Source organism: Neophocaena asiaeorientalis, unplaced genomic scaffold (genome assembly GCF_003031525.2).
Source record: "Neophocaena asiaeorientalis asiaeorientalis breed wild unplaced genomic scaffold, Neophocaena_asiaeorientalis_V1.1 scaffold14, whole genome shotgun sequence".
NCBI classification, from domain to species: Eukaryota; Metazoa; Chordata; class Mammalia; order Artiodactyla; family Phocoenidae; genus Neophocaena; species Neophocaena asiaeorientalis.
This window is the reverse complement of record NW_020175192.1, coordinates 4,376,411-4,402,138: the sequence shown is the minus strand read 5'-3', so window position 1 is coordinate 4,402,138 and position 25,728 is coordinate 4,376,411. Positions and strand designations below refer to the sequence as shown.

General features: G+C 35.5%; 1 protein-coding gene across 1 annotated transcript in view; it reads left to right on the top strand.

Moving 5' to 3' along the window:
• Positions 1 to 248: 248 nt before the first annotated feature.
• Positions 249 to 25,728, top strand: part of LOC112413230 (disintegrin and metalloproteinase domain-containing protein 5-like) — a 134,271-nt gene continuing 108,791 nt past the window's right edge. Inside the window, exons 1-5 of the mRNA XM_024765143.1 lie at positions 249 to 272; positions 2,537 to 2,615; positions 2,887 to 2,963; positions 3,775 to 3,949; positions 4,845 to 4,910. Coding sequence (XP_024620911.1) covers positions 2,887 to 2,963; positions 3,775 to 3,949; positions 4,845 to 4,910 — 318 coding nt within the window. The 5' untranslated portion in view covers positions 249 to 272; positions 2,537 to 2,615. The remainder of the gene's footprint in view (positions 273 to 2,536; positions 2,616 to 2,886; positions 2,964 to 3,774; positions 3,950 to 4,844; positions 4,911 to 25,728) is intronic.

The window sequence follows — 25,728 nt, the reverse complement described above, 5'->3', positions numbered from 1 at the left end:
AGCAAGCTTGTCCCTCAGATATGTGAGTAACGGTGAATAGGAGGCAATTCAATTCAGAATCCTGAAGATTCCAACATCCACATGGGAAGGGAAGCACATATGATAGCTATATATTGTTCCTAATTTTGTCAGTTTTAAGAGCATAACTTGAAGAAAACATTTTTGCATATATTATTTACAAGTGTTATTGAAATGTTTTTGGATGCTCATGTACAGGTTGCTTACATCATTACAATAGAAGGAAAACCATATTTTATCCATCTTAAAAAGCAGTAAGTATTTTATCTTTTCAAATTTTAATTTTTTGGTTTCTTGATTTTTAAAAATAATTACAAATAGGATTATTTCATTTTTTAAAACATCTTTATTGGGGTATAATTGCTTTACAGTGGTGTGTTAGTTTCTGCTTTATAACAAAGTGAATCAGTTATACATATGCATATGTTCCTATATCTCTTCCCTCTCAATTCAAATGTATATTTGATACATATATACATTTGGTACCTATTGTATATCAGTTATTGGGTAAAGTCATAGGCATACAAAAGGCAATAAAACATGGATACAGGTAAATAATTTATAATATAGAAAGATATATTCAAACACATCAATAGAGAAATGGAGAACTATTTTATAATGCGTTACTAAGATAAATGTGTAGATAGTATTCTTTGGAAATCAGAGAAGGCTTTTTGGAAAGAGATGACTTGAGCGAAGATAGTTAGCTCTGTGAAGAAGTGAGGTGGTGTTGGGGAACATTCTGATTCAAGGAAATCATGTGCAGGTTTGAGACAGACTGGATTTTTGTGGTGTGCAAAAAGTAGTGTGAATGACTGAAGGACATATTTATTGAGGATAGAAGTAAAACATTTTGGAAAAGTAGGCAGGAGCTGGACTGTAGAAGATCTAGAATGCCATGATAAGGGTATTAGAAGCCAAAATGTTTTTAAGCATGTACTTATATAGGTCCGTTGAGTCTTTATAGGCTGTTTCTGAGGGGGTAAAAGTGGAGGTAAGGTGTCTAATTGTATGATTATATAATAGTTTAGGTGAGTGATGATAGCAGCTTGAACAATGATCATAGCGCTGGAAAGAAAACTTCAGTAAACCTTGAGGATAGATTTGGTAGAATGGGAAACAGTGAGGAATCTTGGATAATTTAGTTGTTGCTTAAGAAAATTGGTAGATTATAGTGTAATAAAATGAGGGATATTAATGAAGGAGATATTTATGTGAGGAAGGGGTGAGTTTGGTTTGCATTGCTTATAGGATATTCAAGTGGGTTTTTTTTCCCTTAGGTATATGAATATAGGAATTTGAATCTCTAAGGAGAGATTGGCAATAGGGATATAGATTTAGCAGTAATCAATTTGGTGTAATTTTTTTTTAAGTGAGAGCTTACAGAGTGTTTACAAATATACTGGTGGCTAAAGACGGAATCTTGGGAAAGACCAATATTTCTCTTTTCGGTTCTACCGAAAGAGATCAAGCTAGAAGGGTCAGGGAGGTAGGAAGAGAAGCAGAAGAGTGATGTGTGATGTAAAATAAGTGATTAGAGTGAGTGGTCACAGTTTTCAAAATGATGCTAGAAGTCCAGTGCAATGATAATTTTAAAACTGTCTTTCGGATTTGACATTCTGGTGGTTATGAATCTTTTCCAGAGCAGTTCAGGGTGAGTAAGAATTGACAAAGCAAAGAAACTGTGTGTAGACCACTCTTGGTAAAATCTGTTGAGAATTGAAAATATGTAGGGAATAGCTAGAGGAGGACACAGGGCCAAGGGAGAGTTATTTAGGATAATAATGACTTGACAATAAACTTTTCAATAGTGTTAAGATAAAAACCAGTAGAGAGGAAGAGTTTGAAATTACAGTACCAATAAAGTATGTATCTTCAATACATGGTGCAGAATAGGACGCATAGCACAAGTGTTTGCTTTGAACAAAAGAAGTAGTCGTTCTCTGGGAATAAATATAAGGAGTGAGGATGGGTACAGGTGATCTGATGAGGTGACATGGAAGTTATTGAGATGATTGACAGGAGCCGTGTCAAGTTTCTGAATAATTACTAAGGAGAATGAAAGAAAATTCAGACCCAGGTTATTGGGAAGAATTGGTACTTAGTTAAGCTTAGTGAATATGAATTTGTAGTGATGCTAAAAAATCTTTCAAAATTCTGTCCTAACCCTACATTTTAATTTTGAGATTCAAGTTTAAAATCTGGAATTAATGAGCAATAATGACAGAGAATTGAAAGTTCTTTGTTGGAAATTGAGACCTATGTTATTTCGCTATTTGATATTTCTAGCAATTTAGGTCGTTCATTATCATGCATTTTAGTATTATGTGTCACTATAATTAAAATGCCTCCCTCTGCCCCTAATTTATTGTAAATGACAAGCATTGGGGCAATAGGATATGCCAAGATAATGCACTACTTTAAATTTCTCCCTCAAAAGGAAAATTTGTATTATGAAGAATAATTTTTCTATGTCTTCTGTTCACAATTTGACCATGTTTTGGTGATTTCTGCCTAGATCATTTTTATCTTCAGCTTCTGTTGTTTACTCTTATGACAAAGATGACACCCAACATTCTCAGCCTTTGTTAGCTCAGGTAAGACTTAGGTATTTTGTTACAGATTTCTTTTTCTGGATTTTCTTTAAAAATACAAATATTATGCAAGTTTAGAATATTATTTTACACTTTCACTGAAATCGAATAATGTGGACTAGTTCTTATTTCTACCTGGCACAACTTAATTGGGTAATGGCCACTCATATTAAAGTACTAAGGTAGTGAAAGTAAAAGGTATAAGTGAGATATCTGGGATGTCCATTTCAAAAAGAACTTATCCATTTGTTTTTCTCTGTGTATTTTTTTTCAGATGGATTGCAATTATCATGGATATGTTGCAGGTTTTCCAAATTCTCTTGTATCCCTCAACATTTGTTCAGGACTCAGGTTGTAGCCTCTTTAAAGACATTCCATTTGCCAGTACTAGATCTTGCCAGTCTATAAGTTGATCCTTTATGTATCTTTTCTAGTTCTACAGTCACCTTTGTTATTTCAATTCCCAAAGGCGTGAACCAGAATTACTGATAAAATAAAGTGTGTCACCCCGGCAGCATCCATTCCAGATGGGAGGCTACTTGTTGATTCTAACAGGATATGCTGCTTGAGGCTTTGATCAATCTTGAGTGTGGGAGGTGCTGATTGGGTCTCTCCATACTAATCTAGTTTTCCCAAATTCTTTATGTTTTAACTCGTGTCTTAATTTCCTAGAATGGTTGACAGTGTGGAATGCCTGAGTCTGACAGGTACTTTGGCTCTGCTCGTAGTCTTTCTTAGGCGCATAGCACCTTTAACTCAGCCACACAGATAAATGATTTAAGACGTGAAGTGTCAGAGGAGAGGTAGAGATTTCAAAGAGAAGAAAAGGACCTAAGACCAAGGAAAAGAGTGTCTATGGCTCCTAAAGGTTGGCTTAGAAAATCAACACCCTAGGTAGAGGTCTTAACCCCTTTAAGCACATGGATGCATGCCACTAACCTTCTTTCTTTAAGATAATCAAAATATTTTTATTAGAATATTTGTAATAAAAAGCCATACATATCCTGTGTTATTACTGGTCCAGTTCTGGAGCAACACCTCAAAGAATAAAGAGATAAATAGAAAAATAAAGTGACTTTAAATGTAAAAAAATTTTTGGCCAACATTTCTCATAGTTTCAGTAGAATCATATCAGATTTGTTTTGATTATTTTAACATACAGGGGAATATTGCAGTTTAAAAACATCTCATATGGAATTGAACCAATGGAAGCTGTATCAGGATTCACGCACATGATTCATGAAGAAAAAAATGATATAACTAATATTCCTCTGTTATGGGAAAATGACACTTATATCTATGATAGCTCACAGTATCAAGTCAGAAAAAGTTCAGAAGTAAGTGTGGACTGTTTAATTTAAAATTTTTCAGTATAATTTTATGAAATAAAAAATACTTTCAGAGCAAAATATGGTGATATGCAAATTTTAAATTTGCTTTACTTTTTCATGATGGCTCTACATGACTTTTCACATGGATGGAGAATGAAATTAAGTTCTTTGTTATGCTTGTTGTTAGGTGAAAGTTTAGCAAAAACTTAGGTAATCTTGGAAACAGATATGTGAGTATAAGATTAAATAAAGCAAAAACCTAATTTTCTTGTGTGGGCATTTGGATAATTAATGTAAATTATTTCTTTTCCTCAATTATTCTGGTAATTTAGGTGAAAATAATATGTGATGTAGATTTCTAAATGAGTCTTTGTTAATGTGAGAATTCAGAAATGAATAATATCAGTGGCTTACATAAGGTACATGTAAAGCGAACTGATGAATTCTTCCTCCACAAAGACCTGTAAGCTGCCATAAATAACTTTCCTGGCTCTAGTGAACTGCCCATGATTGTAAAGTTTAGTAATATTTTTCTAAACTACATTGTTTGTCAAAAGTAGTTCTAATAATTGGTTGCAGAAAATCTGTGCACATGGAAGATTACTATGAAAAATTATCATAAGGCTAAGGAAAGTTATAAACTTAATATTTCTAATTTCAGCTACTGCAAAAATCGAAATATACCTGGGTTCTTGTATAGCTTGGAGTCTCATTGAAAATTCTTATTAATCACAGGCATGCTTTGGACTGGAATTTTCTGAATAGTACATAAATTTTGTAGTTGAAAATCAGCTTAATATTTGATCAGTATCAACTCGTCTCTCAGTTTATCTCTGAACGTAATTTCAATAGAAGGCAAATTTTTGGAAATTTCTCAAGACTCATGTTGTATGTTTTTCAGAGACCTGGCTATTTCAAGTTATTCCCCCGATATCTTGATATGTATATTATTGTGGATAAAAATCTGGTAGGTTCTTTTTTTTGCATTGTTATTTTTAAATGATTTAACAATCATCTTTAACCTGATTTCAAGGATATAATAAAAATTTTAAAACCATTTTTTGATAAAAGTTTATTTTGCTTTTGCAATGAATGCTTAAAAATTATGAATACACCAAGTTTTTGTTAATTCATTTATTTTGTATTCTGGGCTCTCTAACTGCTTTTGTAAAGTGAACTATCTTTTCATTTTCTGAAGCTTGCCAGCTATTTTTCTTTTTTTCAAAAGGACTACATCCTCAGTGGAAGCATAGATTAGAACTCCTCCAAACCCTACCCCCGCACACAATAATATCTAATTGCCTAAGCCTAATTAGAAGGGTAGTCTACAAAGCAAATATGCCACTCCTTCTAAGCAAAGGAAGAAAACAAGTTATATGTTTTGTTCTAGCTAAGTTCTAGGGGAACAAGTTATGTTTTGTTCTCCTAAGTTCAAGGTAAATGAAATGACAGAAAATGAACAAAATTCTCATATTGAGGATGCATGACTATACTTCAGGTCTTGTATAGGTTTGGGTTTTGAATTTATACAGCATGGGCAATTAGTAGATTCTAAGCTATGAGGCTACATTTGTCCCAGGTTGGTAGATCTGAGGGCAGCTGATGGAAGCAAGTAGTATTTCTCTCTGGAGGAATGCAACTTCAAGCAGGATTCCTGCAGATTAATATCAGCCATATATGAGCTCAAAATCCATAAGAGACTTAGCCACCATGTACAAGGGTTAGCAAAACAAAAACTCATAGATTAGACCCACAAAATTTTGAGATATTAAAATTTTAAGATATGAGTTATAAAATAAAGATATTTTTTCCCATAAGGAAGTCATTGGTTCTGAAGAGGTGAATATGAGGCAGGGAAGCTGAGCTAACTCTTGGCAGAGGTGACAAAAATTGAAGTGTATGACTCATTAAAGAGTTGATAGGTTTTTTAGCGTGGCTAAGCTGACCCAGTACAAAGTCAACACATACACTAAAATCACATTCTTACAAAATGACAAGGCAATTAGAAGTAGGAAAGCAGAATTTTAATCATAATCAAAAAAAGGAAAGCAATAAAGAGAAAGAAAAATGTACATTAAACTTTTGTTTCATAAATGTGGAACAAATTAAAAGCTAATTAAGATAAAATATTTCAACTCAAATATGTAAGTAATTATATTACATATAGAGGGATTAAGTACTGCAGTTAAAATCCAAAGATAAAGTTTAATTAAAAGCAAAGACAGAGTATGATATAAGACACACACACACACACACACACACACACACACGTACATACTCGCTCTGCTTACAACTGACGTCAAAAATATATGTCATGAAAGTAAAAGATTATAAAAAATATACCATAAAAATATTCTAAAAACCTGTTTAGCTAGATTAATATCAGACAAAGTAGACTTTAAGATAAGTGTAAATTATCTCTTACTGTGTAGCATACCACTCCATAATTTAGTGGCCTAAACCAATAACCATTTATTTATTTGGTTGGTAGCCCAGAGATGTTTTTGGAATTTTATCAATCTCAGACCCTTTTTATCTAATCTGGTGGCCTTTTATTGATACAGTATCTTAAAACCTTTGTAGTCTTCTTTCTTTTCTCTTCTCTTTTTTTTTCTTTTTACAGGATTACTTTTTAACCACCTGTTTTTCCTCACACAGAGAATGTTCTTTACTGAGATTTCAAAGGCATAGAAATACAGTTTAAAAGGTTTCAACAACTTTTTTTTTTTTTGCGGTTTGCGGGCCTCTCACTGCTGTGGCCTCTCCCGCCATGGAGCACAGGCTCCGGATGCGCAGGCTCAGCGGCCATGGCCCACGGGCCCAGCCGCTCCGCGGCATACGGGATCCTCCCGGACCGGGGCACGAACCCATGTCCGCTGCATCGGCAGGCCGACTCTCAACCACTGCGCCACCAGGGTAGCCCCTGAACAACTTCCTTTAAACAAAATATACGTTGCTATGTGGTTACCAGTGGTAGGTATGAGGATTAACTGCAACCTTTGTGAAGCCCAGTAGGGAGCTTGCAAAAGAAGTTCTAGTGCCTTTTCTTGAAATAGCCCACCAGTGTGAATTCACCTATTTCTTGAATTGTTTTCTAATGAAGGAGTACAGAGTATTATGTTTTCTTAGCATAATGTCCTAAAGTTTTATCCATGTTGTAACATGTGACAGCATGCCCTTCTTTTTTAAGGCTGCATAATATCCCACTGTGTACCTATACAATATTTTCTTTATCCAGTCACTTGTTAATGGACGTTTGAGTTTCTTCCACCTTTTGGCTATTGTGAATAATGATGCAAGGAACATGAATGTGTAAATATTTCTTTGGGATCTTTCTTTTTTAAATGTTTGATAGAAGATTTTAGTGAATCTACTTGGTCCTGAATTTTACTTTATTATGTGGTTTTTGATTACTGATTCATTTTCATTACTTACTCATTATTGATCTAGTAATATCTTTAATATTTTTGTGTATTTCAGTCTTGGTAGGTTAGGTTTCTAGGAGTTTATGTTTTTTATGTTATGCAATTAGCATATAATTATTCATAGTAGTCTCTTATAATCCTTTTTATTTTTGTGGTATCAGTTGTAATGTCCTCATTTCATTTCTAATTTTAGTTATTTGTATCTTCTGTTTAAAAATTTTTTTTTAATTTTATACTGAAGTATAGTTAATTTACAATGTTGTGTTAGTTTCAGGTGTACAGCCAAGTGGTTCAGTTATATATATACATATATCTATTCGTTTTCAGATTCTTTTCCTATATAGGTTATTACAAGATACTGAATATAATTCCCTGTGCTATGCAGTAGGTCCTTGTTGATTATCTACTTTATATATAGTAGTGTGTATATGTTAATTCCAAACTCCTAATTTATCCCTCCCCACCTTTCCCTTTTGGTAACCATAAGTTTGTTTTCTAAGTCTATGATTCTGGTTCTGTTTTCTAAATAAGTTCATTGGTACTGTTTTTTTTAGATTCCACATATGTGTCTTATCATATATTTGTGTTTCTCTGTCTGACTTCACTTAGAATAACAATTTCCTGGTCTATCCATGTTGCTGCAAAGGGCATTATTTCATTCTTTTTATGGCTGAGTAATATTGCATTGTATATATGTACCACATCATCTTTATCCATTCATCTGTTGTTGGACATTTAGGTTGCTTCCATGTCTTGACAATTGTAAATAGTGCTGCAGTGAACATTGTGGTACATGTATCTTTTTGAATTATGGTTTTCTCTGGATATATATGCCCAGGAGTGGGATTGCTGGATCATATGTTAGCTCTCTTTTTAGTTTTTTAAGGAACCTCCATATGTTCTCCATAGTGGCTGCACCAATTTACATTCCCACCGATGATGTAGGAGGGTTCCCTTTTCTCTACACCCTCTTCAGCATTTATTGTTTGTAGACCTTTTGATGATGGCCATTCTGACCGGTGTGAGGTGATACCTCATTGTAGTTTTGATTTACATTTCTCTAATAATTAGCGATGTTGACCATCTTTTCATGTACCTTTTGGCCATCTGTATGTCTTCTTTGGAGAAATGTCTATTTAGATCTTCTGCCCATTTTTTTTTTTTTTTTGTGGTACGCGGGCCTCTTACTGTTGTGACCTCTCCTACTGTGGAGCACAGGCTCTGGACACACCGGCTCAGGGGCCATGGCTCACGGGCCCAGCCACACGGGCCCAGCCACTCCGCGGCATGTGGGATCTTCCCAGACCGGGGCACGAACCTGTGTCCCCTGCATCGGCAGGTGGACTGTCAACCACTGCGCCACCAGGGAAGCCCCTCTTCTGCCCATTTTTGTTTGTGTTTATTGTTTTGATATTGAGCTGTGTGAAGTGTTTGTATATTTTGGAGATTAATCTCTTGTCAGTCACATCATTTGCAAAAATTTCCTCCCATTCTGTGGGCTGTCTTCATTTTGTTGATAGTTTCCTTTGCTACGCAAAAGCTTTTAAGTTGAATTAGGTCCCAGTTGTTTTTGTTTTTATTTTTATTTTCATTACCCTAGGAAGTAGATCAAAAAAGATCTTGCTGCCATTTATGTCAAAGAGTGTTCTGCCTGTGTTTTCCTCTTACATTTTAGGTCTTTAATCCATTTTGAGTTCATTTTGCTGTATGGTGTTAGAGAGTGTTCTTATTTCATTCTTTTGCACATGGCTGTCCACGTTTCCCAGCACCACTTACTGAAGAGGCTGTCTTTCCTCCGTTGTATATTCTTGCCTTCTTTGTTGTAAATTAATTGACCATAGGTGTGTGGGTTTATTTCTGGGCTTTCTGTCCTGTTCCATTGATGAATATTTCTATTTTTGTGCCAGTACCATACTCTTTTGATTAGTATAGCTTTGTAGCATTGTATGAAGTCAGGGTGCCTGGTTCCTCTAGCTCCATTTTTGTTTCTCAGTATTGATTTGACTATTCAGGGTTTTTTGTGTTTCCATACACATTTTAAGATTTTTTATTCTAGATATGCCAAAAATGCCATTGGTAATTTGATAGGGATTGCATTAAATATGTAGATTGCCTTGGGTAGTATAGTCATTTTGACAATATTGATTCTTCCAATCCAAGAACATGGTATATGATTCCATCTGTTTGTGTCATCTTTGATTTCTTTCTTCAGCGTCTTATATTTTTTAGACTACAGGTCTTTTGCCTTTTTAGGTAGTTTTATACCTAGGTATTTTCTTCTTTTTAATGAGATGGTAAATGGGATTGTTTCCTTAGCTTCTCTTTCTGATCTTTTGTTGTTAGTGTATGGAAATGCAATAGATTTCTATGTATTAGTTTTGTATCCTGCAACTTTACCACATTCATTATTAGCTCTAGTAGTTTTCTGGTAGCATCTTTAGGATCCTCTGTGTATAGTATCATGTCATCTGGAAACAGTGACAGTTTTACTTCTTCTTTTCCAGTTATGATTCCTTTTTGTTTCTTTTTCTTCTCTGATTCCCATGGCTAGCAACTATGTTGAATAAAAATGGCAAGAGTGGACATCCTTGCCTTGTTCCTGGTCTTAGAGGAAATGCTTTCAGTTTTTCACTGTTGAGAATTGTGTTTGCTGTGGATCTGTCATATATGGCCTTTATTATGTTGAAGTATGTTCCCTCTATGCCCACTTTCTGGAGGGTTTTTGATCATAAATGGGTGTTGAATTTTGTCAAAAGCTTTCTCTGCCTCTATTGAGATGATCATATGGTTTTTATTTTTCACTTTGTTTTTGTGGTGTATAACACTGATTGATTTGTGGATATTGAAGAATCTTTACATCCCCGAGATAAATCCCACTTGACCATGGTGTATGATCTTTTTAATGTATTGTTGGATTTGGTTTGCTAGTGTTTTGTTGAGGATTTTTGCATCCATGTTCATCAGTGATATTGGCCTGTAAGTTTCTTTTTTTGTGGTATCTTTGTCTGATTTTGGTGTCAGGGTGATGATGGCCTCATGGAACGAGTTTCAGAGTGTTCATCCCTCTGCAATTTTTTGGGAATATTTCAGAAGGATAGGTGTTAACTCTTCTCTAAATGTTTGATAGAATTCTCCTGTGAAGCCATCTAGTCCTAGACTTTTGTCTGTTGGGAGTTTTTAAATTACAGTTTCAATTTCGGTACTTGTGATTGGTCTGTTCATGTTTTCTATTTCTTCCTGCTTCAGTCTTAGAAGGTGGTAGCTTTCTAAGAATTTTCCCATTTCTTCCAGGTTGTCCACTATAGTGATATATACTTGCTTTTAGTAGTCTGTTATGATCCTTTGTATTTCTGTGTTGTCATTTGTAACTTCTCTTTTTTCATTTTTAATTTTATTGATTTGAGCCCTCTCCTTTTTTTTTCCTCATGAGTATGGCTAAAGCTTTATCAATTTTATCTTTTCAAAGAACCAGCTTTTAATTTCATTGATCTTTTATTGTTTTCTTCTTCTCCATTTCATTTATTTCTGCCTTGATCTTTGTGATTTCTTTCCTCCTACTAACTTTGGGTTTTGTTTTTTCTTCTTTCCCTAGTTGCTTTAGGTATAAAGTTAGGTTGTTTATTTGAGATTTTTCTTGTTCCCTGAGGTAAGATAGTATTGCTATAAAGTTGTCTCTTAGAACTGCTTTTGCTCTGTCCCATAGGTTTTGGATCATCGTGTTTTCGTTTTCATTTGTCTCTAGGTATTTTTTGATTTCATTTTTGATTTCTTCAACGATCCATTGGTTGTCTAGTAACATATTGTTTAGCCTCCACGTGTTTGTGTTTTTTGCAGTTTTTTTCTTGTAGTTGATTTCTAATCTCATAGTGTTGTATTCAGAAAAGATGTTTGATATGATTTCAGTTTTCTTAAATTTACTGAGGCTTGCCTTATGGCCCAAGATGTGACCTATCCTCAAGAATGTTCCATGTGCACTTGAGAAGAATGTGTATTTGCTGCTTTTCGATGGAACACTGTATAGATATCAATTAAGTCCACCTGATCTAATGTGTCACTTAAGGGCTGTGTTTCCTCATTGATTTTCTGTCTGGATGATCTCTCCATTGATGTAACTGGGGTGTTAAAGTCCCCCACTATTATTGTGTTACTATCAATTTCTCCTTTTATATCTTTTAACATTTGCCTTATATATTGAGGTGCTCCTGTGTTGTGTGCATATGTACAACTGTTATATCTTTCTCTTGGATTGATCCCTTGATCATTATGTAGTGTCCTTCTTTGTCTCCTGTAACAGTCTTTATTTTAAAGTCTATTTTGTCTGATATGAGTATTGCTATTGCAGCTTCCTTTTGATTTCCATCTGCACGGAATACCTTTTTCCATCCCCTCACTTTCAGTCTGTACAGGTTTCTAGATCTGAAGTGAGTGTCTTGTAAACAGCATATACATGGGTCTTTTTTTTATATCTGTTCAGCCAGTCTGTGTCTTTTGGTTGGAGCATTTAATTCATTTACATTTAAGATAATTACCAATATGTATATTTTTATTGCCATTTAAAAAATTGTTTTGGATTTTTTTGTAAGCTGTTTTTCTTCCTTTTCTGTTTTGTTCTCTTTTGTGATTTGATGACTATGTTTAATATTGTGTTTGGATTCCTTTTTATTTTTTGTGTGTATATCTAATGTAGTTTTTTGGTTTATGGTTTCCATGAGGTTTTGATACAGTGGTCTATATATATATAAGTTTGTTTTAAGTTGGTTGACTGTTAATTTCAAGTGCATTTCCAATATCCTGAATTTGTATTCTCCTCTTCTCATGATTGCTTGTTTTGATATCATATTTTTGTGTGGATGATTTCTTGACTATGCTACATGTTTGCCTTTACAGGTGAGCTTTCCCATTTGTTTTCTTTTTTCTAGTTGTTGCCTTTTCTTTTCCGCCTAGAGTTTTTCCTTTAGCATTTGTTGTAAAACTGGTTTGGTGGTGCTGAATTCTTTTGCTTGTCTGTAAAGCTGTTGATTTCTCTGTCAAATCTGAATGAGAGCCTTGCTGGGTAGAGTATTCTTGGTTATAGGTTTTTCCCTTTCATCACTCTAAATACATTGTGCTACGCCCTTCTGGCCTGCAGAGTTTCTGCTGAAAAATCAGTTGATAATTTTATGGCGATTCCTTTGTATGTTTTTTGTTGCTTTTCCTTTGCTGCTTTTAAGATTTTCTCTTTGTCTTTAATTTTTGTCAGTTTGATTAATATGTGTCTCAGCGTGTTCCTCCTTGGTTTTGCCCTGTATGGGACTCTCTGCCCTTCCTGGAGTTGGGTGACTTCTTTCCCGTATTAGGGAAGTTTTTGGCTCTTATCTCTTTGAATATTTTCTCAGGACCTTTCTCTCTTTTCTCCTTCTGGGACCCCTATAATGCGAATGCTGGTTTGTTTAATGTTGGCCCAGAGGTCTCTTAGACTGTCCTCATTTCTTTTCATTCTTTTTTTCTTTATTCTGTTTTGTGGCAGTGATTTCCACCATTCTGTCTTCCAGCCCACTTATCTGTTCTTCTGCCTCTTTTATCTTGCTACTGATTCCTTCTAGTGTATTTTTCTTTTCATTTGTCTCTTAGAACTGCTTTTGCTCTGTCCCATAGGTTTTGGATCATCGTGTTTTCGTTTTCATTTGTCTCTAGGTATTTTTTGATTTCATTTTTGATTTCTTCAACGATCCATTGGTTGTCTAGTAACATATTGTTTAGCCTCCACGTGTTTGTGTTTTTTGCAGTTTTTTTCTTGTAGTTGATTTCTAATCTCATAGTGTTGTATTCAGAAAAGATGTTTGATATGATTTCAGTTTTCTTAAATTTACTGAGGCTTGCCTTATGGCCCAAGATGTGACCTATCCTCAAGAATGTTCCATGTGCACTTGAGAAGAATGTGTATTTGCTGCTTTTCGATGGAACACTGTATAGATATCAATTAAGTCCACCTGATCTAATGTGTCACTTAAGGGCTGTGTTTCCTCATTGATTTTCTGTCTGGATGATCTCTCCATTGATGTAACTGGGGTGTTAAAGTCCCCCACTATTATTGTGTTACTATCAATTTCTCCTTTTATATCTTTTAACATTTGCCTTATATATTGAGGTGCTCCTGTGTTGTGTGCATATGTACAACTGTTATATCTTTCTCTTGGATTGATCCCTTGATCATTATGTAGTGTCCTTCTTTGTCTCCTGTAACAGTCTTTATTTTAAAGTCTATTTTGTCTGATATGAGTATTGCTATTGCAGCTTCCTTTTGATTTCCATCTGCACGGAATACCTTTTTCCATCCCCTCACTTTCAGTCTGTACAGGTTTCTAGATCTGAAGTGAGTGTCTTGTAAACAGCATATACATGGGTCTTTTTTTTATATCTGTTCAGCCAGTCTATGTCTTTTGGTTGGAGCATTTAATTCATTTACATTTAAGATAATTACCAATATGTATATTTTTATTGCCATTTAAAAAATTGTTTTGGATTTTTTTGTAAGCTGTTTTTCTTCCTTTTCTGTTTTGTTCTCTTTTGTGATTTGATGACTATGTTTAATATTGTGTTTGGATTCCTTTTTATTTTTTGTGTGTATATCTAATGTAGTTTTTTGGTTTTTGGTTGGAGCATTTAATTCATTTACATTTAAGATAATTACCAATATGTATATTTTTATTGCCATTTAAAAAATTGTTTTGGATTTTTTTGTAAGCTGTTTTTCTTCCTTTTCTGTTTTGTTCTCTTTTGTGATTTGATGACTATGTTTAATATTGTGTTTGGATTCCTTTTTATTTTTTGTGTGTATATCTAATGTAGTTTTTTGGTTTATGGTTTCCATGAGGTTTTGATACAGTGGTCTATATATATATAAGTTTGTTTTAAGTTGGTTGACTGTTAATTTCAAGTGCATTTCCAATATCCTGAATTTGTATTCTCCTCTTCTCATGATTGCTTGTTTTGATATCATATTTTTGTGTGGATGATTTCTTGACTATGCTACATGTTTGCCTTTACAGGTGAGCTTTCCCATTTGTTTTCTTTTTTCTAGTTGTTGCCTTTTCTTTTCCGCCTAGAGTTTTTCCTTTAGCATTTGTTGTAAAACTGGTTTGGTGGTGCTGAATTCTTTTGCTTGTCTGTAAAGCTGTTGATTTCTCTGTCAAATCTGAATGAGAGCCTTGCTGGGTAGAGTATTCTTGGTTATAGGTTTTTCCCTTTCATCACTCTAAATACATTGTGCTACGCCCTTCTGGCCTGCAGAGTTTCTGCTGAAAAATCAGTTGATAATTTTATGGCGATTCCTTTGTATGTTTTTTGTTGCTTTTCCTTTGCTGCTTTTAAGATTTTCTCTTTGTCTTTAATTTTTGTCAGTTTGATTAATATGTGTCTCAGCGTGTTCCTCCTTGGTTTTGCCCTGTATGGGACTCTCTGCCCTTCCTGGAGTTGGGTGACTTCTTTCCCGTATTAGGGAAGTTTTTGGCTCTTATCTCTTTGAATATTTTCTCAGGACCTTTCTCTCTTTTCTCCTTCTGGGACCCCTATAATGCGAATGCTGGTTTGTTTAATGTTGGCCCAGAGGTCTCTTAGACTGTCCTCATTTCTTTTCATTCTTTTTTTCTTTATTCTGTTTTGTGGCAGTGATTTCCACCATTCTGTCTTCCAGCCCACTTATCTGTTCTTCTGCCTCTTTTATCTTGCTACTGATTCCTTCTAGTGTATTTTTCTTTTCAGTTATTGTATTGTTCAACTCTCTTCTTTAGATCTTCTTGATCTTTCTTAAACATTTCTTGTATCTTCTTATTCTGTGCCTCCATTCTTTTTTGAAATCTTGTATCGTCTTTACTATCATTACTCTGAATTATTTTTTCAGGTAGATTGCCTATCTCCACTTCACTTAGTTGTTTTTCTGGGGTTTTATCTTGTTCCTTTGTCTGGAACATATTCCTCTGCCATCCCATTTTGTCTGACTTTATGTGTTTGTGGTCTCTGTTCGAGAGCCTACAGGATTGTAGCTCCGCTTCCTTCTGGTGTCTATTCCCTGGTGAGTGAGGCTGTTCTAAGAGGCTTGTGCAGGCTTCCTTGTGGGAGGGCCTGGTTCCTGCCCACAGGTGTGTGGAGCTGGGTCTTTTCCCTCTGGTGGGCATGGACATGTCAAGGGGTGTGTTTAGAGCAGCTTTGGGCTCAGGACTACTCTAGGCAGCCTGTCTGCTGATGGGTGGGCTGTGTTTCTGCTCTGTTGGTTGTTGGGCCTGAGGCTTCCCAGCACTTGAGCCTACAGGCCATTGGGTGGGGCCAGGTCTTGCTGTCAAATGGCCACTTCCAGGAGAGCTCACCCCAGTGAGTACTCCCAGGCACCTCTCTCACTAGTGTCCATGTCACTGAAGTGAGCCAAAGCCATCCCCCACCTCCCCAGGAAATGCTCCAAGACCAGCAGGTAGGTTTTGCCCAGGCTCTTATGAAGCCACCGCTTTTTCTCTCAGTCCCAGTGCACACAAGAACCTGGGAGGAGAGGCTTCCTTTTCCTGATGAGTAACTCATTGAGACTGCTGGACTCATCCATCCATCATACTCCATGAGGGCCATGGGAGCCTTTCAAATCTGTATGTTCTCTTTTTTTTAAGTAAGTAAATGTGGCTGTTTTCTTAATTTCTCTTTCTGCTAGTTCATTGTTACTGCATAGAAAGACTATAGATTCCTGTATAATGATTGTGTACCTTGCAACTTTATTGAATAGTTATAACAGGTTTTGGTGGGGTCTTTCAGATTTTCTATATGTAAAATTATGCCATCTGCAAATAGGTCAGTTTTACTTCTTCTTTCTGATTTGGATGCCTTTTATTTATTTTTCTTGCCTGATTGCTCTTCCTGAAACTGTGTTGAATAAGAGTGTGATAGTGGGCATCTTTGTCTTGTTCTTGATCTTGGAGGGATAGCATTCTATTCTTTTCTTCAGCATTGAATATAGTGTTTGCTGTGGGTTTGTCATATACGGCCTTTATTATATACATTTTACTGATAGTTTTTATCATACGGATGTTAAATGTTGTCATAAGCTTTTTCTGCATCTATCGAAATGATCATATGGTTTTTATTCTTCAGTTTGTTATTGTGGTGTATCATGCTAATTGATTTCTGGATGTTGAACCATTTTTGTGTCCCTGGAAAAAATCTCACCTAATCATGGTGTATGATCCTTTTAACGTATTGTTGTATTTGGTTTACTAATGTTTTGTTGAGGATTTTTGCATCTATATTCATCAGAGGTATTAGGCTTTAATGTACTTTTTTGTGTGTTGTACTTGTCTAATTTTGGTAAAAGGGTAAGGTTAGCCTTGTAAAATAAGTTAAGAAGCATTTCTTCCTCCTTAATTTTTTGGGAACAGTTTGAAAAGATTGATATTAAAGTTTCTTTTACTGGTAGAATTCACCTATGTGGCCATTTCACTGTGGACTTTTGTTTTTTGGGAGATTTTTAAAGTTACTGATTCAATCTCCTTACTAGTGATTAGTTTATTCAGATTTTCTATTTCTTCATGGTTCAGTCTTGAAATGTTGTATAATTCTGAGAATTTATCCACGTGTATGTTGTTAAAGTTCTTGGCATATAGCAGTTCATTGTATTCTCTCATAATCCTTGTATTTCTAAGGTATCTGTTGTAACTTCTCTTCTTTTGTTTCTGATTTTCTCTGAGTTTCTCTCTTTTTTCTTAGTCTAGCTGAAGGTTTTTCTTTTTTTCCAAGAACCAGCTCTTAGTTTCATCTATCTTCTCTATTGTTTTATTAGTCTCTTTCATTTATTTTTGCTCTGATCTTTATTAATTCCTTTTTTGTCTACTGACTTTTTGCTTCACTTTTTCTTCTTTTTCTAGTTACTTTAGATATGCGTTAGGTTGGTTCTTTGAGATTTTTCTTAATTTCTTGAGGTAATCTGGTGTTGATATAAACTTTCCTTTTAGTACCGCATCCCACAGATTTTGATATGTGGCATTTTCATTTGTCTTCAGGTAATTTTTGACTTCTCCTTTGATATTTTCTTTGATCCAATAGTTGTTCAAAGAATGGTGTTTAGTCTACACACATTTATGATTTTCAGAGCTTTCTTCTTGTAGTTGATTTCTTGTTTCATAACATTGTGGTTGGAATAGATGCTTGATATGATTTTAATTTTCTTACATTTATTGAGACTTGTTTTGTTTCTCAACATATGGTCTGTCCTTGAGAAAGTTCCATGTGCACTTGAGAAGAATGTGTATTCTGATGCATTTAGATGGAATGTTCTGTACAAATCTATCAAATCCACCTTGTCTAATGTTTCATTTAAGGCCACTGTTTCCTTGTTGACTTTAGGTCTGTTAATAATTGCTTTATATATTTTGGTTCTCCTATGTTTGGTACATACGTATTAATAACGGTTATGTGTTCTTGATGAACTGTTCCTTTTATCATTATATACCGTCCATTTTTGTCTCTTGTTACTTTTTTTGGCTTGAAGTCTATTTTGTCTGTTATGTGTATGGCTACACTCATTTTCTTTTGGCTGCCATTGGCTTGGAGTGTCCTCTTCCATCCCTTCACTTTGAGCCTGTGTTTGTCTTCAGAGCTAAGATGTGTCTTCTGGAGGCAGCATATTATTGGGTCTTGTTTCTTAATCCATTCAGCCACTCTGTGTCTTTTGGTTGGTAAATTCAGTCCATTTACATTTAGGGAGATTATTGATAAATGAGGTCTTCATAATGCTGCTTTTGTTTTCTGGCTGCTCTGTATCTCCATTGTTTCTTTTTTCTTGTGTTTCTGTCTGTCATTTTGGTTTGGTGGTTTTCCATGACGTTTTTCTCAGTTTCCTCTTTTTTTGTGTTTTATGTCTCTGTTCTAGATTTATATTTCGTTGTTATCATGAAGTTTGTATAAAACATCTCATAGGTAAAATAGTTCTTTTTCTGCTGGTAGCATCTTATATCTTCATTTGCCTGTATGAGTTCCATTCTTTTCCTCTTCCCTTTTTGTGTTTGTTATCTCAAATTATCTATCCCTTTTTATGTAGTGAGTTTGTTACCAAATTGAATTAGCTATAGACATTTTCTACTCCACCCAGCTGCCTTTAACCTTTATTCTATGAAGTGCTTAACAACCAATTCTAATACAGAGTTGCAGTTTTTTAATTCTGTTTGTCTGTATATCATTTTACTCAAAGTTTTGTGTGCTTTTGCCTTTTCATTTTAGGTAGAAGAGCTCCTTTCAACATTTCTTATAAGACATGCCTAGTGGTAATGAACTCTCCCAGCTTTTGTTTGTCTGGGAAAGCCTTTATTTTTCCTTCATATCTGAAGGATAACTTAGCTGGATAGAGTATTCTTGGCAGACGGTTTTCAGATTTAATATTTTGAGTATGTCATTCCACTCTCTCCTGACCTGCAGAGTTTCTGCTGAGAAATCTGCTGATAGCCTAATGGGGGCTCCTTGTAGGTTACCTTTTCTCCTCTGCTGCCTTTAAAATTTGTTCTTTGTCATTGACTTTGTCAATTTTAGTATAATATGTCTTGGAGAAGGTTATTTTGCATTGATATAATTAGGTGTTCTCTAAACTTGTATATCCAGTTCCTTCCCCTTGTTTGGAAAGTTCTCAGCTATAATTTCTTTAAGTAAATTCTCTGCTCCTTTCTTCCTCTCTTTTCCATCTGGGATACCCATTTTTCTCATGTTGCCCTTCCTAACGGAATCAGATAGTTCTCACAGGATTTCTTCATTTTTTCCATCTTGTTTCATTCTCCTCTTCTACCTGTATCATTTCTAGTTTTCTATATTTGAGCTGGCTAATTCTCTCTTCCATATGGTCTGCTCTATTTCCAATGCTTTCTAATGAATTCTTATCTCATTTATTGAATTCTCTAGCTCCAGAATTTATTTATTTGTTTTATTTTTTAAGAGCTTCAGTCTCTTTGGTAAATTACTCATTCTGTTCATCAATTTTATTTTTTAACTCACTGGAATGCTTTTCTTAACTTTTCTTTATGGGGTGGGAGATGGGATTGCAGGCAGTGCCTCTGCTGTTCCTCTGGTTTCACCCCCACTATGTGTTCCAGTCTTCCCACCTTTACCTTATAGATGTGTGGAATTCTCCAGCATCCTGGTGTGTTGGGCACAGAAAACTTGTTGTGTTATGGATATTTTACTGGTTGTGATTGAGGGGGGAGACAAACAGAGCATTTCATGTTACCATGATACTGGCATCGCTGTTTCATGTGTGCTCTAGAAGAATGTATATTTGTATGTTCTGCCTTGTTGAGTTTAGTGTTTTGTATACCTATTAGGACAATTGGTCTTTCTACTTCCTTACTGATCTATGTCTGTTGTTCTAGCTATGCAATGATTTTGATGAATGATCCTTTTAATGAGTTGCTGAATTTTATTCACCATTTTGCATCAATATTCATCAGGTATATTGGCCTATAGTTTTTATTTTTTTCTTGTAGTGTTGCTTTCAGGCTCTGTTATCAGAGTAATGTTCACTTCATGAAATAAGTTTGGGAGGGTTCCCACCTCTGATTTTTTGGAAGAGTTTGAAAATAATTAGTGTTAATTCTTTAAAGTTTTGGTAAAATTCATCAGTGAATCCATCTAGTCCTGGTCTTTTCTTCACTGGGAGGCTTTTTATTATTGATTTAATCTCCTTAATAGTTATTGATCTGTTCAGATTTTATTTCTTTCTGTTTCATTCTTGGTAGGTTGTATGTTTGTAACAATTTTCCATTTTCTGTAGGCTGTCCAGTTTGTTGGCATATAATGGTTCATAGTAGCCTGTTATGATCCTTGTATTTCTGTGTTATCTCTTGTGATAGCTATGGTCTCATTTTTCATTTTGTTGGTGTGGATCCTTGCTCTTTTTTTCTTGGTTATTCTAGCTAAAGATTTGTCAACTTTGTTTACCTTCTTAACAACAAAAATCTTAGTTTTGTTAATCTTTTCTATAATTTTCCTTTTCTCTTTTTCATTTATTTCTTCTCTAATCTTTATTAATACTTTTCATACTGCTAATTTTCAGCTGAGCTTCTTCTTTTACTCCTAGTTCCTTGAGATGTAGTTAGGTGGTTTATTTGAGATCTTTCAGTTTTCTTGATGTGTAGTCATTTATAGCTATAAACTTTCCTCTGAGAATGCTTTTGCCATATCCCATAAATTTTGTTATATTTTATTTCCATTTTTATTTGACTCAAGATCTTTTCCCTCCAGTTATTTTCTTATTTGAGCCATTGATTGTTTGGGAGTTTTGTTTAATTTCCATGTATTCTTTAGTATTCCAGTTTTCCTCCTGTTATTGATTTCTAGATTGTTACCATTATGATCAGAGAAGATTCTTGCTATGATTTCAATCTTCTTGAATTTGCTGACTTATTTTGTAGCCCTACATGGTGTATCCTAGAAATTGTCCCATTTGCACTTGAGAAGAATGTGTATTCTGCTGTTTTCAGATAGAATGTTATGTATATAGCTGTTAAGTAGCTATAATGTTGTTTAAATCTGCTGCTTTCTTATTGATTCTCTGCTGGATAAGATATCCATTGTTAAAAATGGGGTATCAAAGTTTCCAAGTATTGTTGTTTATTTTCCCTTTTTAGTTCTGTTAGTATTTGCTTTATATATTTTCATGCTCTGATGTTGTATGCATAAATATTTTCAATTGTTGTATCTTTTTGATGGATTGACCCTTTATCATTATCATTATATTAATAAAATGCACTTCTCTATGTTACCATTTTTAGTTTAATTTTTATTTTGTCTGACATAAGTTTATTTATCCTTGACTTTTTGTGGTTACCATTAGCTTGGAATTTCTTTTTCCATCTCTTCCCTCTTAGTCTGTTTTTGTCTGTAATGCTAAACTGAGTTTCTTATAGGCAGCATATTATTGGATCTTCTTTTTTTCTGTTTAACATTCTGTGTCTTTTGATTGGAGAATTTAATCCATTCCCATTTATAATTACTGATTGGTAAGGACTTACTGCTACACTTTTGTTAATTATATTCTGAGTGTTTTGTAAAGCCATCGTTTCTCACTTCTGATCCTCCTGTATTCTTTTGTGATTTGATGACTTTTAGTATCAATATGCTTTGACCATTTTTGTCATGTTCTTTTGTGTAACTATTACAGTAATTCCCCTACATACGAATGAGTTCTGTTTAAAGAGTGCATTCTTAAGTCCGATTTGTTTGTAAGTCCAACAAATTTAGCGTAGGTACCCGATTAAGACAATCGGCTATATAGTACTGTACTGTAATAGGTTTATGATACTTTTTACACAAATAATACATAAAAAACAAGCACAAAAAATAAAACATTTTTAATCTTATAGTACAGTACCTGGAAAAGTACAGTAGTCCAGTACAACAGCTGACATATGGGGCTGGCATCGAGTGAACAGGCAAGAAGAGTCAGTGGACTGGAGGAGGGAGAGGAGGTGGGAGATGGTAGACCTGAAGGATCATCAGCAATAAGAGACAGGGAAAGCTACAACTTCACTCACACCTGAGGTTCATGGCATAGGTTCTGGTTCCTTGCTGGATTCAATTCTGTCTACCCTCTTGAAAAAATCCAGTGATGCCTAGGTAGTAGCTCTTTTCTTCTTGTCATAGATGACATGGTAGCAGTGGATTGGATTCTGAATGGCTGCTGCAACCTTCGTGTACCATTCTACATTTGGGTCCTGTGCCTCAAAAACTAACAGTGCCTCCTCAAATAAAGAAAATCCCCTTGCCATTTCCTGCATCCTGAATTTCTTCTATTCTTCAGTTACTTCTTCTTCCTCTTGTCTCTCTTCATCCTTTCTCTGGGCCTCCAATTCCATCTTTTTGCCTTGCTCCAGTCTCTCAATTATTTTCACTTTTGTTTCCATCGTTATTGCTTGGTGCTTCTTATCAGTACCAGCTACATCACTGCTGCTTTTATACTTACATTTGGACATCCTGGGCTTGAAATAAAGATACTCTAGTACTATACTCTATACAGTACTGTACAGTAAAGTACACAAAAGCACGACCACTTGTAGAGGATGCACGCACGTGACATTGTACGCCAGACACATGAACTAACTTACGTGATTTGACATGGGAATGCATGCTCGCATCTTTCTAAGTTCACAACTTGAAGGTTCGTATGTAGGGGACTTACAGTACATGTTTTTCCTTCTTGGTTACCATGAGGTTTACATAAAATATTGTAGCACCATATTTTATTTTTTAAAATTCCTAGAATTTTTAGTGACAAAAATTCAAAATATAATAATAGTAATTGAGTATAATAATTTTGTATATTAGTCTACTAATGAGAATGAAATTGTTTTGAAGGGATAATATTTTGCTTATTTGGTGTTCACAGTTAGCATTCCCCTATCATCAAAGCAACTGAGAATAAGAAATATTCTTAGGTTGAGAATCATAGAAAATTAGGCAATAGGCTATATGTGGCCTGTGGACTGCAGTTTGTCAATCTGACCCCTGAGTTAAGGATATAGCCTCCTAAATTAAAATGATAACAAATTAACAAATTAACTTTCCTAGCATTCCTAAACTTTACATTTTTACTTACCTTCCCCTTCAAATTTTAGGTTATTCGTATTACACTTTACTCAGTTTTAATATTGTATATACAATAACAGTATTTTAGATATGGTTATTTTTAATACTAAAAAGAAAATCTTGTAACTAGAGTTGTTAGTGATTATGCACAACCATTGCCACATTAGAGAATGTAACTCTGATTATATGTTTACCAGTACCAGTGAGTTTTCTGTGACATTCAGATGTTTTTATGATGTTAATTAGCATAATTTTATTTCGACTCAAAGAATTCCCTTTAGCATATCTTGGAAGTCAGGTCAAGTGGTGATGAACTCCCTTGGCTTTTGTTTAGGAAAGTATCTTTCCTTCATTTCTGTACGACGGCTTGGCTAGCTTTAATGTTGTTGGTTGACAGACTTTTCTTTCAGTATTTTGAATGTATCATCCCATTTTCTCTTGGCGTGAAAAATTTTTGTTGAATAATCTATTGTTAGCCTTATGAACGTTCCTCATAAAGTGTTACACATATGTGATTTGTTGCTTTTCTCTTACTACTTTAGAAACTCTCTTTGTCTATGATTTTTTTTTTTTCTTTCTTCGGTACGTAGGCCTCTCACTGTTGTGGCCTCTCCCGTTGCGGAGTACAGGCTCCGGACGCGCAGGCTCAGCAGCCATGGCTCGTGGGCCCAGCCGCTCCGTGGCATCTTCCCAGAATGGGGCATGAACCCGTGTCCCCTGCATCGGCAGGCGGACTCTCAGCCACTGCGCCACCAGGGAAGCCCTGTCTATGAATTTTGACAATTTAATTATAATGTGTCTTGGTGTACCCCTATTTGGGATCTTTAAGGCCTTATTGATGTGGATGCCTGTTTCTTTTCACATGTTTGGGAAGTTTTCAGCCATCATTTGTTTAAATATACCCTCTGTCCCTTCTTCTTTTTCCTTTCTTTCTGGTTTTCCATATTATAGATATTGTTTCTTCTTATTGTTCTCCGTAAGTCTCATAAGCTTTCGTCACTCTTTTTCATTCTTTTTTCTTTTGGACTCTGGATGGATAATGCCAAATGCCCTGTTTTGTAGATAACTGATTCTTTATTCTGCATGGTTGAGTCTGTTGTTGAAACTCTCTGTTTAATTCTACAGTTCAGTTATCATATTTTTCAGCTCTAAGATATCTATTTGTTTTTGTTGATCTCTATTTCTTTGTTGAACTTAGTTTGTTCATGCATTGTTTTTCTAATTTTCTTTAGTTGTCTTTGTGCTCTTGTAGTTCACTAAACTTCTTTAGATCATTTTTCTGAATTCTTTGTCTGACATTTCAGTAGGGGCAATTATTGGAGCTTTGTTAGTTTCTTTTGGTGGTGTCATCAGGTGTCTTCCTGAGTTTTTTGATCCTTGATACCTCACATTGATATCTGAGCATTTGAATTAGCTGTCTGTGTTCCAGACTCGATATCTGAGCATTTGAATTGGCTGTCTCTATTCCAGACTTTATAGGCTCACTTTGGCAGAGATAGTCCTTCACCATTAAACTTAATTTGAGGCTTTGGGAGTATCAGCTGGTAGTGTATTTGGGTAGATGGGGTTTGCTCTCAGAGTCTATTTTTGGGTGAGGCTACTGCTTGAGCACTGAGGTCATGGGAAGGGTGCTGGCTAAGAACAGTTATATAGGACTCCTGGCTTAGTTCTCTGCCCATGTGCAGCTGTAGGATGAGCTCCACAGTTGCCTGGATTTTCTAGTCAGGCATTCTAGATGGTCAGCACTGGGTCTATACGCAGCAGTAGGCAGGCCTATGAATTAGCTCCCCTGCCCTGGTGTGGCAGCAGAATGAGCCCCATGGCCTCCATGGCTCATGTTTGAGGACTTGAATCACACAACACTGTGCATTGAATTCCCTGGTCAGATGGGGCTACCAGTTTTGCTCTGTAGATGCAGAAAGCCATGGGCTGTGTTCTCCGTTCAGTGCTCCTGTAAGCAGAGCTATATTATGGGCTACACAGCATCCTGTATACTCAGGTACAGTCCCTGGTCGGGTGGGCTGAAGGCTGTATTCAGCAGTAGGCTAGGTCCCAATTCCAGTCTTTTGTGGGGTGGATCAAATTAAGCAGAACTATGCACAAAGTTCACTGGCCTGGTGGGCCACCATCCTAGCTCTGCAGATTGATAGGACAGCTGGATGGGCTCTCCCCTCAAGGGCTGCTCTAATTGGAGTTGCAGGATGGGCTACAGAGATTCCCAGATCTTCAGTCAGGTTTCCTCGTCAGGCTGGGCTGGAGGACGTGTTTATGTTTGGGCAGGGCTGTAAATGAGTTTCTTGCCAAGTCTGAGCTGCAAAACAGGCCCTGGACTGGAAATTATATTTTTGGATCAAATCAGAAGGACTGTACTCTAAGCTCCCTGGACAGTCAGGGCCACTGCCTTGGCTCTGCAGACAGAGAGCCACTGGCTGGGCTCTCTGCTCAAGTGCCACTGTAGTTGGAGCTGCAGGGTGGGCTACTGAGATTCAGAAGCTCTGGTTAGGTTTCTCTATTGGCAGGGCTGGAGGCTGTATTCAGCATGAGGCAAATCTATGGATTAGCTTCTTTGCCCAGAAATATTTTTTATTTGAAATTATATATCATTAGATATGACATATAGATACTATGTAAATGTATATGATATGTATAGTTATTAATTATTACAGATATTATAATATATTTAATATTATTGAATTAATGTTAAGTTTCTTGAGCATGATAATGGTCTAGTAGGCAAACAGGAGAATGTCCTTATTCTTAGGAACTACATCTTGAAATGTT